The sequence below is a fragment of the Myripristis murdjan genome, chromosome 7 (genome assembly GCF_902150065.1).
Source record: "Myripristis murdjan chromosome 7, fMyrMur1.1, whole genome shotgun sequence".
Lineage (NCBI taxonomy): Eukaryota > Metazoa > Chordata > Actinopteri > Holocentriformes > Holocentridae > Myripristis > Myripristis murdjan.
Window position 1 is genome coordinate 7,198,519 of NC_043986.1, and position 14,144 is coordinate 7,212,662.

General features: G+C 41.1%; 1 protein-coding gene across 1 annotated transcript in view; it reads left to right on the forward strand.

Annotated features, from left to right (window-relative positions):
• The first annotated feature begins 12,926 nt into the window (after positions 1 to 12,926).
• LOC115362280 (helicase ARIP4-like) overlaps positions 12,927 to 14,144 on the forward strand; it is an 84,688-nt gene continuing 83,470 nt past the window's right edge. Inside the window, 1 exon segment of the mRNA XM_030056138.1 lies at positions 12,927 to 13,053. Within this exon segment, the coding sequence (XP_029911998.1) occupies positions 12,942 to 13,053 (112 nt within the window). The 5' untranslated portion in view covers positions 12,927 to 12,941.

Sequence of the window (14,144 nt, forward strand, 5' to 3'; positions counted from 1 at the left end):
ATTTCATGACATAAGGCTCAAATGATGTCGGTTTTTAAAGGCCAACTTTGACTTTGTGCTGATATTCAATATGTTTTATTGTTTTTTGTTCCGCGAGTACTTCTTAAAAGAAATTTATCTGATGCAAAACAGTTAAAACACTGTGTCAGTGAACAAGAGTGGTGCAAATTCAGTGGCAGTGAATTGAGTGAGGCTCGTCTGAAGCTGCTTGCAAAAATACAAATTTTTCAGCAGCTCCAAACTGGCTTCATTAAACATCTCTGAATATGTAGGAGTGCTTTTACTCCTATGTTTTATAACATTTTCACCCAAAAACACAAAAATCAAAGTTAAAAGTTCTGAGCAAATGCTGGGAAGAAATGGTAAATTTATATATTTCTGATCATATTATATACTTATGTATGCTATATTCAATATGTTTTAATATGTTATATGTTTTTAAAATTGTTCTTGTCAGGGTGGAAAAGCTGCTGGAAAATAATTTTGATCATCCTCGGACACAAAAATAACTCCCATCATCTCTTCAGTGTCCGCTAAAACTCACTCGCCGCCTTTGTAAATGAAAGCATCTGTAAAATACAGAACAGAATTATTGCAATTACACGGAGAGACAAAGTAAAAAAAAAATTACAGGTTGTACAGACTTGTCTTATGTAGCTGTGGTGAAGGGAAAAACCTCCATCACTCTGGCACCGGACCACATGAATGTCTGATGTTCAGTAAAAAAAAAAAAAAAAAGCCGATATTGGCTCTGTGTATTTGCATCGTAAAACGGTTCCTACCTGGGATTCATCCATCAGCCGCTCCAAAGCACAGATGACTCCATCTTTAAAAACATTACTGTTGTGTAAGCAAAGGTCCTGGATGACTCACAGCTCTGCTAGTAACCCATAATATGCTGTGATTTGGTGCCAAGAACTATTTTGTCAGCGCCGGCGTTCGTCTCTGTCAAAGGGTGGATATCTCACTGGGAACTCTGAACAAATTCCACCTCTGTTCCCACACCTTTCTCTACCTCCTTCTTAAATCCCCCCGGGGGGATATCAACCTGGCGGGCTCGTTCATTTTTCGGCTCGTGTTCTTTTCGTTCAGAGCGGCCACCAAAAACTGGAAACAGCTGAACAAGTCGACGCTGATTAGCATGACAGGAACCAAACCGCAGTCCCACAGCGTTGGCAGGGATCGCCGTTTCATTTTAACGAGTTTCAAGTGCCAGATGGGCCGGGCTGGCCCCAGGAAGGCAGGGGGAGTTTTTCAAGTTCAGTTCGTTCAGGACGCCGTTTTGTTTTATTGACGGCTTTTGGCTTTTACCCAGGCGCAGGAGCTTCCTCGTGCACTTAACTTCACCTATCTGGCCTCCGAGGAGCAGAGGCTGAGATTTATTCGATTCCGAGTATGCTGTGAATGAAGAAGAGCGAGTGGCTGCGGTGCGTTGGAAATAACCGAGAGAGGATGAGCAGGATTTTGAATTTTTGCAAAAACATGCTAAAGTATTTGACCTCTCCTACAGGGTTACGAGTTTAGCAAGAAGTTTGTCTCTCGCCAGGTTTCACTTTTTCTCTGTTACTCTGTACTATTTCCAAAATATTACCTCATTATAATATGATATATCATGGTACAATTCAATGCATAACGCCAGACCATGGGTTTTGAACATTAGGAGACGTCAGTACTGCCAAATTAGCAATAAACGTTAACAGATTGTTTGATTTCCATTGTTCAACCATTCAGTTTTACAGGTAAATGCATTTATATCAGGATAAATGTAAAAAAAAAAAGCAGAGTTACAATATTCAACATCACATAAAGGCAGCAGAGTCATCACCAAAATGCAGATATTGTGTATATGAAGAATTTTTAGATTTGTATCCAACCATTTTAAGGTTCAAAAATCATTACGTGACGTTTTTTGTTGCTCGTCTCATAAAATACTGAAAAGTGAAGAACTCTGAAACTTTGACTTTACAAAAGTTTGAAGGATTTCATCGGCCGGTGTTGCACAGTGAACACTGTTGGATCTTTATTTTGTTTTAGTGTCTGGTTTGGTGGAGAGGGTGCAGAAGAAAAAAAAAATCTTAGCAGGTTTGTATTTTGACTCTTAGGTTTTGACGCGTCACTTCCTGTGAGTGAAGGCACTGAAAATTGAAGCTGCAAAAACGAGCACGGTTTATCCTCGATTGACAAAAAAATAAGCGCGCCATTTCTGAGCGCAGTGGGCCGACGGTGAAAATTCAACCGTAACATCACACGTTTATTCTGCGCTTTTACGTTTTTTTTTTTCTCATTTGAGTCTGAACAGTCTGTGAAATTTCTCATTTTGGGCACTTTTAAGTTCCCCGCTATCCTTAATTTTCTTTGTATTTGCACTAAAATGTACCTTACATTTTTTTTTATATTGTTTTATGAGGAAACTCTTCATTATGTATATGGTGAACGGAGGCCAGTAGCTTTGCCCTGATGCTGGCACGCCGACTCTCTGGTTGCCCTATTTTTACCGGGGATATTTAGGCTGCTTCACCCCTTCCCCCCTTTGGACATGAGGGGTGTTTTTAGGACACGAGACAGACAGACAGACACACACCCCTCCCCTTCCTCACTCTGTGGCTCGCCCTCCCCACCTCGTGTCGCCGCAGTGCCTCTTATCTCTCTCTCTCTCCTTCCACCACCACCACCACCTGCTTTATGTCCTGTCCATCTCCTTAATGCTCCTTCACACCGTCCCCGTCCCCTTTTCGTATTTTTACTCGCCTCTCTGCGCCTTTCTTTTTATATTTTCGCCCTCATCAGCAATCCATTTTCCATATACATTGAATTTAAATTGCCTCTCTCGCGCCGCCCGGCCCGTCTCAAAGTAATGCTGTGCTCCAGAGTGCTTTGCTGGCTGAATCAAAATGTCCTTGGAAGACCTCCCTGGCCCGCTGTGTGTGAGGTTACGAGAGAGACACGGAGGGGCGGCGGGGTCGAAACAGGACACTTTAACACTCACGACAATTTGTAACAAAGGCTTCGGCACAATTAATTTATTTTTAATTACTTTTCAAGGCACTTCCCCGCATAGTTAGGAAGCGCATTTGTGGGGCCGGGGCAGGAAATTGGAATTCAGATTTGAGCCGGCGATGTTGCAAAGAGCATGCCCTGTGCCTCAGTGCACCAGCACAGTTCGATCCCTTTTGCACAATTATTACTGGCATGAAAGCATGTAATGGGCCGCTATTAAAGTTGTGAGTCACCTTATGATGTTTTATTACAGAATATATGTGATTTTATTTTTGAGTCATTTGTGTATTTGATGTGTTTTGCGAGCAAACATTGCAGTAATTTTTTCCAGGCATGAATTTTGGAATGAAAAACCCTTTTGAAATGAAAAGGCTTGGACTAGATGTTCCTGTGGTAATATGGTGAGGAGAAAAAAGTAAAAGGGGAATAAAAAAAAAAAAAGTGCAGCAAGAGCAAATGTCACCGTTACTTTAGAGTGATAAGACTGTGTAAAGTTAAGATGACACAGAAACAAATGTCTCGCCTACAAGCCAAACTAATCCAGAGCGGCCCAAAATAGCAAACATTTATGTTATGTAACAGTTATATTACAGCCTCGGGCACAGCATGCAGAAATGTTTGGTTTTTCCCTGGTATATAAAGTTATGTAAAAAAAAAAAAAAAAAAAAAAAAAAAAGTTAGATGGCAGGGAATCAAATGGATCTTGGCTAGATGTGACTCTTTAAGTTATGCAGGATATGGATGCAAACCTGCTGTATGGCTGCAGGAGTTTTGTGTAACTCACTTTGGACTGTGGGTGAGCAAAACTGGAGGTCAAATTAAAGTTCCTCACAAAGTTCTGTTTAAACTAAATGGGTTCTTCACAACGTGCTGCACGGCGCCCACGTTCTCTCTTTCAACTAAGCAATCTGTGGTTCGGTGTAAATTGTATGGCAATGTACCCGTCCCACAATAGCAAGCGGCAAAATAACTACTTGTGCTTTTAGAAGGTCGCGACTCCGGTTTTAGATTTCATATAATAAATGCTAAAATGAAATCTGTAAAATGCTATGAAATGATTTACGGCTCACTCCGAGGTCACGTTTTGTTAGTGTAATTACTCCGCCGCTCGCCGCTCATTGGCTTTTGAGTGGCAGCACAGCACGTATGCACTTAACGCAGGTCAGTAATGTTTCATTTAAGTTCATTTGATTTCATTTTACAGTCATTTATGTCTCTGTGTGCGGTGCAAAGGGAAAGCAGCATTTTCACAGGCAGATGCCCATTAAGCAAATATTTTACACTTTTGATGAGCAACGAGGAGCGGGGAGAAGAAAATAGGCAGACACAGGGTGCAAAAACACCATTTACCATCTATGAGACATGGACTCTGTCTGCAGCACGGTGTGTGTGATGCAGCTGGCTTTTTTGACAAATAGTTTTTTTTTTTTTTTCTTTCTGAGCTGATACACTCCCAGCTCACATCTGCACTCAGCTCCGGCCCTGAGATCTCTCCAAGAAGAGGTCGCGCTCGGAAGTCAGTGCTTTTCCAGTCCGAGTTTTGTCCTTCATTACATTTTAAATCACATCCTTTACAGAGAACAAATGATCAGTGACAGATTGCGGAACCTTTCACAATAAAAGCTCGGGCCAGCACAGATGAGAAGAGGTATCTGCTTCTGCTTTGTTGAGTCTTTGTTGGCAAAAATAAGTGGAATAAGTGTGAAAAGATGGGGAATGACATCAGTGGGCTGGCCTGATGATGAGAACAATGTAGACTCAACCACCTGTGCTTATTCCATTATTTAGCAGTTGAGTCTACAGGGTCCTCACTTCAGTTGAGTGTAATGCCCCTTTAAAAGCATGTAGTGTGCAGCGTGTTCTCTCCTCCTTTTCTAACTGCATGGAAAAGATCCCAGCGAACACAGTTACTGTTTGGAAAAAGGAGCTCAGTCACTTTTCCTGCCAGGACATTTGAAATGAGACACTTTGGACTTTTACTGCAGGACATTTTTACTGCACTACTTCTACTTCTACTGCAGTCAGATACCAGCAGAGGAACAGTACTTCTACTTCTACTGCAGTCAGATACCAGCAGAGGAACAGTACTTCTACTTCTACTGCAGTCAGATACCAGCAGAGGAACAGTACTTCTACTTCTACTGGAGTCAAAGGAACAGTACTTCTACTTCTACTGCAGTCAGATAGCCAAAGAGCCAAGTACACAGTGGCCCGTTGCTGTGGCTGCGATGAGTGTTAACACCCCTGTTGAGCTTTTCCTGTGATTACTGGCCCTTTTCGATTGTCAGGGGTGAACCTGGAACTTTCCTTAACCTGCGACTTGCCAGAACCCATGAAGTTCTGGAGCCGCCTCTTGTTTCCTTTTCCAGTGCCTGGAGAACCAGGCGTGAGGAGCTTTTCTCTAGTCTTACTTTAGGTTTCCCCTCCGTCTGGCTGCATGCCGAATGCACAGCTTTCCCAAATGCAGTGAATTTTTTAGTTTCTTTTATTTCATTTTTAACTGTGCTTTAATATTTTATTATCAGATCTATATTTAGTATAATTATTTTGTAATCATAGATCAGTGTTTCTAACAGTCAAGCTCCTGCTGAATACAGTAAAAGTCAGTTAAAAACTAGGGATCCATGATATTGGAGTGTTTGTCAATATCAGATAGGCCGATATTTTCCAACTCGTTTTTTTTTTTTCTTTTTTTTTCTGCACTTAATTGCAGAGAACCTAAAGTCTCTCCTGTAGTGAAATAAACATTTTATTGTGGTTACTGGCAGATCCAGACATAAATAGAGCGGTTTTGAAAATTTACACATTCCTCTGGGCGAAATAAGAAAATTACTTCAACTTGGGTTATGTAAAACATGCCATACTCATTTTTATACAGCAATTTCTCTCAAAACTGTAAGATTCATCCTAGTGAAACAGGCTTGGATGTTGCTGTCCCGGAGAAGATTCTGACAAAGGCCACAACCAGGGCAGATTTGACCGATTTCACATATCATGCCCATATTTTCGTGCATCCCTTTTAAAACCACATCCTGTTTTAATCCCTGATTGTCGACAGATTTTCTCAGCCTCTGATACTTTTTATAACCTGTAACGGTGCCTCAGGACGTTGTTGCAGTTGAAAATGGCCATAGAAATGTGGGGTTTCTTGTGCCTATCTCCACTCATGTGCATGTATCTGTGCTTTGAATATTTTGGGGATGGATTAATTTCAAGTGCAAAATTTAGATTACAAAGACATCGAGTCCTTCCCTGCCGAGCCAGAGCTGCAGCAGAGAGTAACTCAACTTTTTATTAGACTGATGTTAATCTGATCTAAATTGATAGTACACATCATAATGCCATTAAACAGATGGAAATGATGAGGATAGGGCTTTTTAAAGGGCAGAGAGCATAAATGAATGCCTTTTTGAAAACACAATTGATTTTTGCTTCTACAGGTGGTTGTAATGATCGCTGACTGGAGTTTATATTTACCTCTGCATCGCTGAGCAGGCCCCAAATTTACACCCTCCTATAGATGGAAAAAGAGAGTCGACTCCTGCTGGGCATCAATAGAGCCGTGGTTTGTAAAGTGGGGGAACTTGAGTGATAATTGAAGTGTATTTTTACTTCGCTCCGTGTAAATTGGCACTCAAAGAGCATGTACAGTGTAAGGATGGGTATGTTGCTCACAGGTTGAACTCTGCTGATGTCTCCTCACCTGCACAGCCTACATGTCAGTACTGCTGCTGATGCACCAATACGGTACTGGGCCAGTGTCGTGTTACCACCTTAAAATAGTCCAGAGGAAACAAGGAGGAGACACGAAGAGGAAAAACTCAGTTTATTGTGGATATGAGGAGGCTTTATTCACAGCAACTTCGGGATGAAACAAAGTCAAAATCATAAAAAAACAAAACAAAACTGCCCAACAACAAAGTAATCGAAATAAATTCTAATCCTCCCAATTAACCAGAAACAGGAGAAAAGGCGGGAGAAAACACATGATAGTGCCGACTGTGCCTCCAGATCTGACTTGATAATGAACACATTCGGCTAACGAGGAATCATAGAAGGAATCAACTTTTAAGTGGTACAGAGTAAACTTCCCAAAAGATTATGGCATCTGGTGACTAACCGTTAAGTTACAAACCAAAACTCTGCATCTTAACAAGCCACTGGAAAACATGCAGCAGTGTTCTCTTAAATTTCTGTTATATTTTCTGTTATTTTTCTGATAAGAGAGAGAAAAAATAAGAAGTCACCTCTAAGCTCACCAAATGTTCTTTTCGTGAACTTGTGTGCCTGAGCATTTGTGATTAGCTGCAGGTAACGCCACCTAGACGCTGTATAAAGGCAGCTGTTGCAAAATATTCTGGCAGATGTCCAAGAATGGGAGACTTCAGCAAAATGAGGATGTAGGATGAAAAAGAACTTCATCATGCTTCCCTTCTTGGGACGATAAAGGTCTGAAGTGAACTGATTTTCTGTTAAATGAACTGAGAAAAGGCACATTTGATATTTCCATATAAGTCAAAAAAGGTAACTATGGTTAAAAAAGAAAAAAAAGTCTGATGCTCTGAAAAAAAAAAACAACGAACTGGACCTAATCCACAAATAGTTTTTTTTAAAAGTCTTCTTAAGAAAAGTTTGCAGAAAAGTCTACATCAAAAAAATCATGGGCAAAATCCAATTTTCCAACTTACCCAGACTGAGACAAGATGTTGGACACCATTTTCACCTCTGTATGTCTAGCGGTTCAGTTCTTATCGGTAGCATTTCGTTTTAGCTTAGCATAAAGACTTGAAGTCTATAGGAGTCGTTAGCCTATCTCCCATTGGACACCCATAGGAACTGAACCACTGGACGTACAGAGGTGAAAATGGTGTCCCACATCTTGTCTCAGTCTGGGTAAATTGGAAAAGGGGGATTTTGCCCAAATCGTTGGAGTATTCTGTTAAACGTGGGATTGTCCCATTGTCCTGCGCATGTGCCAGCCGTTCCTAATTAGCATAAGTAAATGCACCACCCATCTCCATAAAAGGGTGTGACAATGGAGGGCCATATGCACAGCAAGTGTAAAGAGGGAGGAGCACTGGACTCCTGACATAAAAAAAAATAAAAAAATAAATAAAACACTCCTATCGCTCTGAAATGGCTTTACTACTGCAGAAATTGAACACCACACAATGTCATTCTTTTAATATAATTATTGTGCTTTAAAGTGATTACAAAACAAGTGAAGACAAGTTCAGAGACACAAACGGAAAGAAGTTTTAAGACAAACAACAGATAAAAAGGGTCAAACAACATGAGTTCAAACTGGTGGGAATGTAGTAAAGAAGAGGATTTTACGTCAGGTATTTTTCCCAGTGACCACATGGTTGTAGCCCGTTCTGTTGTACATGTTTACAGCAGCAGGCTCAGTTCTCCGCTTCACTCGATATTTAAAGTTTCGGGCTCGGTTATCGATGTTGAAAATCAAATCTCGATGCTCGGCTCCACAGGCCAGAATCCTAAATCATATTAAATGTGGTTCACGGTCTAATGTGGATTTATTTATTGGCTCTTTGATATGAAAAGTCTGGAAAGTCCTCACACACATACACACACTCAAAAAAAGCAGTGTTTTACCAGCTGTTTGGTTATTGGTGTTCAGCGCAGCGGGCCGTCTGTGAAACACAGCTCGGCCTGATTTATGGGGCTCGTAAAAGCAGGACCACAAAGCCTGTCGGACCAACTGGGTAGCTTGGCTGGAGCTACCTGTTGTATAATCTGATGTGTAACGTTATGCAAGGTAAACTGGCAGGCAGTCAAGAGTAAGGCTTGGCTAGATTTTACTGTAAGTCTGGGCTTATCTGAGTAGGAGTGCGTATTATTTAAAACCTTTATTTTTAACCACGTGAGTCAGCGGAGAGCTCTTGTTTACAGCGGCAGATGCAGGTCGAGGGAAGGTTTTGCTCCCAGACTCGGAGCTGCACGGTAAAAACCAAGGCAACTGAGCTGCTGGCGAATATTGTTTCAGGACAATAATGCAAAAAGATAATTGGGAAAAGTGGGTATTTTTTAATTGCCCAGTGTTTTTGGAGGTGTGAGAGCTGATTTTTACAGTCCACATGCAGCTGCTAATGATGACAGAAACGGTGCTAATAATAAATCATCTTGTTTGTTCTCATTACTCCTTTGCAAGTGTGGAAAAAGTGCAGTGCAAAGATTATTATTGTTTTAACAAAATTATAGTGCTGGAAAATAATCGGGAACAAAACTTTGCTTTTACCAAAGCATCACAGCTAATGAAGGGCCTCGCTGTTGTTTGCGGTTTGAGTTTATGATTGTTTTGTTCTGGCACAGAGAACAAGCATGTGAGTAATGCGAGTGTAATTTCAACGCCGCTGAGAGACGGCGCTTTAAAAGCATCCCGAACACTCTGGAGAGCTCTTCACCTCTCTGATGCATCCGGTCTGAGGCCCCGTGTTTTATCCGCCTGCCACGCTTTTCCGTCCCTCGCTCACCTCATCTCGCCTTAAAAGGCCGCGGAAAGTTGCTCGCTCTCATTTGCATTTCCTTGCATCTTGTTTCCAAATGTGACCCGCTGTAAGCCTCGGAGGAAATCTTCACCACGTTATTGTGTGCCAGAGAAACAGCAGATCAAACAATCGGCTGCTTTAGCCTCCCTCGGAAGTTCACACAGACCGGATGGATGTGAAAAATAGACCCTGGATCAGTTTTGCTGCTGAAATCATCTTTGAACCCTGTGGCAGCTGAGAGAATCCATTCAAATTTTGTATGATGCTTTAGAGCTGCAACTAATCATTACCTTCATTGTTGATGAATCTATTTATTTATTTATTTTTTTGATTAATCAATTAGTCCAAACCAAAACTGATTCCCTCCTCAGTCGGACAACTAAAATGAAAAGTATTCCACTCTGTAATGATACGAATGGAGAAAAGGAAGACAATCTGAGCCTCTTAGTGAAGCTGGAACCAGCAAATATTTGCCGTCTCTGCTCGATGCATGACAGCCGATTAATCAGTCATCAAAATTATAATGGATTCATTAATTAACTCCCTGTCACTCAACGAATCGACTAATCAGTTTGGCACAGGGACTCGCCGCTGTGACCTTGTAGGTTTGAGGGGATGTTTTTGTCCAGTGGTGCCTGTGCAGGAAGGCAAATGATGGACTTTGTCATAGATTTTCTATTTCTGGACACTCAAAGTGGAATTCACCAGTGAAAATTATTATAATTATTTAGGATTGTTTTTTGAGCATTTCTGCTTTTGTTTGCTGGTCACTGTGGCAGAGAGAGGGGACGACATGCAACAAGGGGGGGTCTGATGCTTTCTATTTCTATTTATTTCTGTATCTATTTCTATTTATGTTTTCTATTCTGCCCTGCACCGAAAGTACTGAGCCCTAATTTCGTTGCATTATTATACCGTATATGACTGTGCAATGACAATAAAGATCTATCTATCTATCTATCTATCTATCTATCTATCTGATTTGGATTCAAACCCAGGCCTGGTATCATATCATAATTATTACATTATCATTAGTATCTGCACAGAGAGCCACCGGGGCGTCCCTGAAAATGAACTTTTGAGTGAGTATTTTCACATCAGCCTCTTGTGTGTTTGCCATCGCATCAGAGCCGCTCTTCCAGATGAAATTTCCTCAACAGGTTTTGAAAAGGTTGCGTTCAGACTTGCAGTTCCAGTAAATGCAGAATTAAATGGAGGCGATGGGGCCTGGTGGCTCCTGTGCCCTGAAAGGCCCGGGTTCGAAACTTCATTAAAGCTTGATTTTAAAAAAAAGTGCATTGATAACTTGAGACCTTTCAGTGTGTCTCTCTCAGCTGTGTGTTTGATTTCTGTGGAACGAGCTGCAGAGTACAGATTTGCGACCGACCAGTGCTATCCAGCATGCGTCACATGATTGGTTGCCCGACCAGTCGTGTAACTTTGATCACCTGCTCGCTCACTCCCTCGCTCGCTCGCTCACGCAGCAACACGCTGATGTCTACAGCTGGCAGCCCATGCGTCCATCTGAGAAGAAATACATCACAAACAAACAAACAAAAAAAGAAATTAGTTTTCCAGAAAAACGGTGATCTGCCCCTTTTGAGTTTGATGTTTCTGTATTGGATGAGGCTTTTTTATGATTTCAAAATCCACTTATGTACATCACAGTGGATATCACACACTTGTCCTTTGTAGCTTCTCAGGGCTTTTCTCATGTTGCTGCTCTGTATCCAGCGCCAGTAAATATCCACTCAATGAGATTCCTGCTTGTATATTTTCTATCTTTCTTGGCCCTGGTGTTTCTCCCCAAAAGGATTTAAAAAGGATGATATTCCTGAATGTCTTATAGACGGTTCAGTAATTAATTTACATGTGTGTGTGTTGGCCATAAGAGCTGTTTTATTTATTTTATTTCTTTTTTTTTTTCGTCTGTCTTGTCAGAGGTGTTGAGCTTTAGCAGAGGATTCCTGTTTCCTCTCCAACAGTGGAATTACACTGTTGCCTGTTATTGTTTATGTCTACTGACTTTAAGAGGGATGGACTGTGTGTGTGGGGGGCTCCTTCTCTTCCTTCTCTGTGTGTGTGTGTGTGTGGGCAGACATATACCCCTTCTGAACAACAGTGCAGCTCTGTCTAAGAAATGGTTTTGGGCTTGTTTACAGAAAAGACAGGAGCTGAGTGCGAACACAAAGACAGGAAGTGCCAGTCCTGCTGAATTCCTGTTTTGAAGCGCTCACCGTTAAACTGAGTTCTGTCTCAGCGCTCCGCGTTGTTTGGACCAACCGTCCTCGTGAGCAACACACCAGCGAAAGGTGTGTGTTCAAGTGTCGTGTGTGTGTGTGAGCGTGCAGCTTACAACCTATATGACATGATGTTGGAAAACCTCCACTTTCCACAGCTGCCTGCCCACATTTATTATTTCAACTTAAGTACAGTCTCTTTTGAGCATCAGACCTTGACATGTCCATGTCTTTCATCTCCATGATTTTTAATTAATTTATTTCTTTTTTTTTTTTACAGCGTCATTCTTGCTCTTTGTTGTATTTTGCATTTTCAATATGGATTTTTTTTTGTTCCCTATATTGTTCTGCGGCACAAAATTCTGTATATATTCGGTGCACATGGAAAACTCAGCACGTGCACCAACTAACAACTGTGAATGCACATAGTGTGTAAACAAGTGAAAGTGAATGCACGCACACATACATACACTACATGGTCACTACACAGACAGACAATATTGGCAGCAGGGTCACAACTAGTGATGGTCGATTTGCCTATTGATTATTTTTCTGAATAATCATTACTGCATAAAGTGTAACGACAGTGTGTCATGCAAAGTTAGAATAAGCCAACGTGATATCGCCAAATTGCTTTCTTTGGTCCCACCAGCGGCCCAAAAAATCCAAAATACTCCTTTTGTAACAATATTTATAATGATATTTTGTAACATGTATGTTATAATGAAGAAGCAGCAATTTTTTGGCATTTTTTTCTTGATAAAACTATTATTATAATTGTTATCAGTTAAAACTGCAAGGTGTGGTCGTGTGTCTGTCCATTTTCACCGATTCTTTTTATTTGTTTGAGTGATTTTTGAAAATTTTGTGTGTGCTAACGCATTTCTACATTTATGGAGACCAAAGTCCTCATAAGGATATAAAATGAGGAAAATCCTCCAGAGGCTATTTTTCAGGTTAATATTAGCATTAAAGTTGGGTTGAGGTTAGAAGTTTGGTAATGGAAATGTATGTTTGTGTTGCCATTTATTTATGAATTCATTTTAACCTGCTGATGTGTGTGAGTGTGTTTGTGTGTGAGTGTATGCACAACCTACATGTCCATCCATGCCTTGACTATGTGTGTGCGTTTGTTTGTGTATCGCAGGTGTGTGTGGTGGGACCATGCTGAGGTAGCATCGGCCTGCAGGAGAGCATGTCTGATGAAGAGGAGGAGCAGCGGGAGGGGAGGAAGAGGGAGGCAGAGATCTTCTACCTCAGCGATGAAGAGGGGAACGATGGAGACGATGAAGATGAGTGGGGACCCGGTAAGTCCGAGCTACGGTTTCTGAAGCCCCGAGCGATTTTAAGTTACCAAAGTAGATGGAATTAACATCCCTGCACATATGTTGACACTTTTCGTCGTGTAATTGGAGTTGAAAAGGGTTTTCAAGCCGGCGTCACCATAGAAATGCATCAGTACTTGGTGTGCAGTTTAATCTGTGAAATGGGAAAAGGTGTCTGCTGTTGAAATGGTGAAAAAGGAGGAAATAGTTACAGCAGTTTTTGCCTGATTGACACAGTAAATATAGTGGACGTCTCCCTGAGTTTAATTGCAATACAAAACAAAACAGTGTACGTGGGATTTAGAGTGTCTTCACATCAAACATGAGCGGAGCAGTTTATTATGTTAAAAAAAAAAAAAAAAATCTGATTTTGTTTGTTGAGTCGGTTTGGCCAGGTGAGAGCACTGCCGCTTGAGCTCAGGTGGCACCAAACGAGTGCAGCGAGACACAGGAAAATGTCTTGAGTCCTCCAACAAGAAACCTGCAGTGTGACTCAATAACAGTGAGCGTTTAATCTGAAGCAGCAATACAAAGAAAAGCCGGCTCCATACACCAGGAGAATGCAGCCTGATGTTTTACCGGTGCATGGAGATAGATGTTGACATGTGACAGCTTGCTGTCCCTCATGCCTGGAAACCAGGGGCCGGATTCTCTAAAAAGTTCTTACTAATAATCTTAAGACGTTTCGTAAGAGGAAAAAATCTGAAGTTCATAAGAATGTTCTCAAGTGCTATTCCCCATTATTTTCTTAAGAACTACACATTATCTTGCGAACTTCTTGATTTTTTCCACTTGCGAACTTCGCAACGATCTACCTTTATGTAAACAAACGGCCTCGCGTGCGATTGCCCTCTCTAGCTGCAACCCACAGCAGTTCCATCTAAAATACAACAAAACAATATCCATTATCGTTTCAACTTTGATTTGATGTTATAAAAGTGTTTTCTCAAAAATTGAGATACATACTTTGTATTGGACAGCGACGATATTACTAGCCTATTAGTTAATAGAATCTATATATAATTGACACTTGAGTGGTGATTGGTGGCTAAACAAAATGTCCTCATATAGAC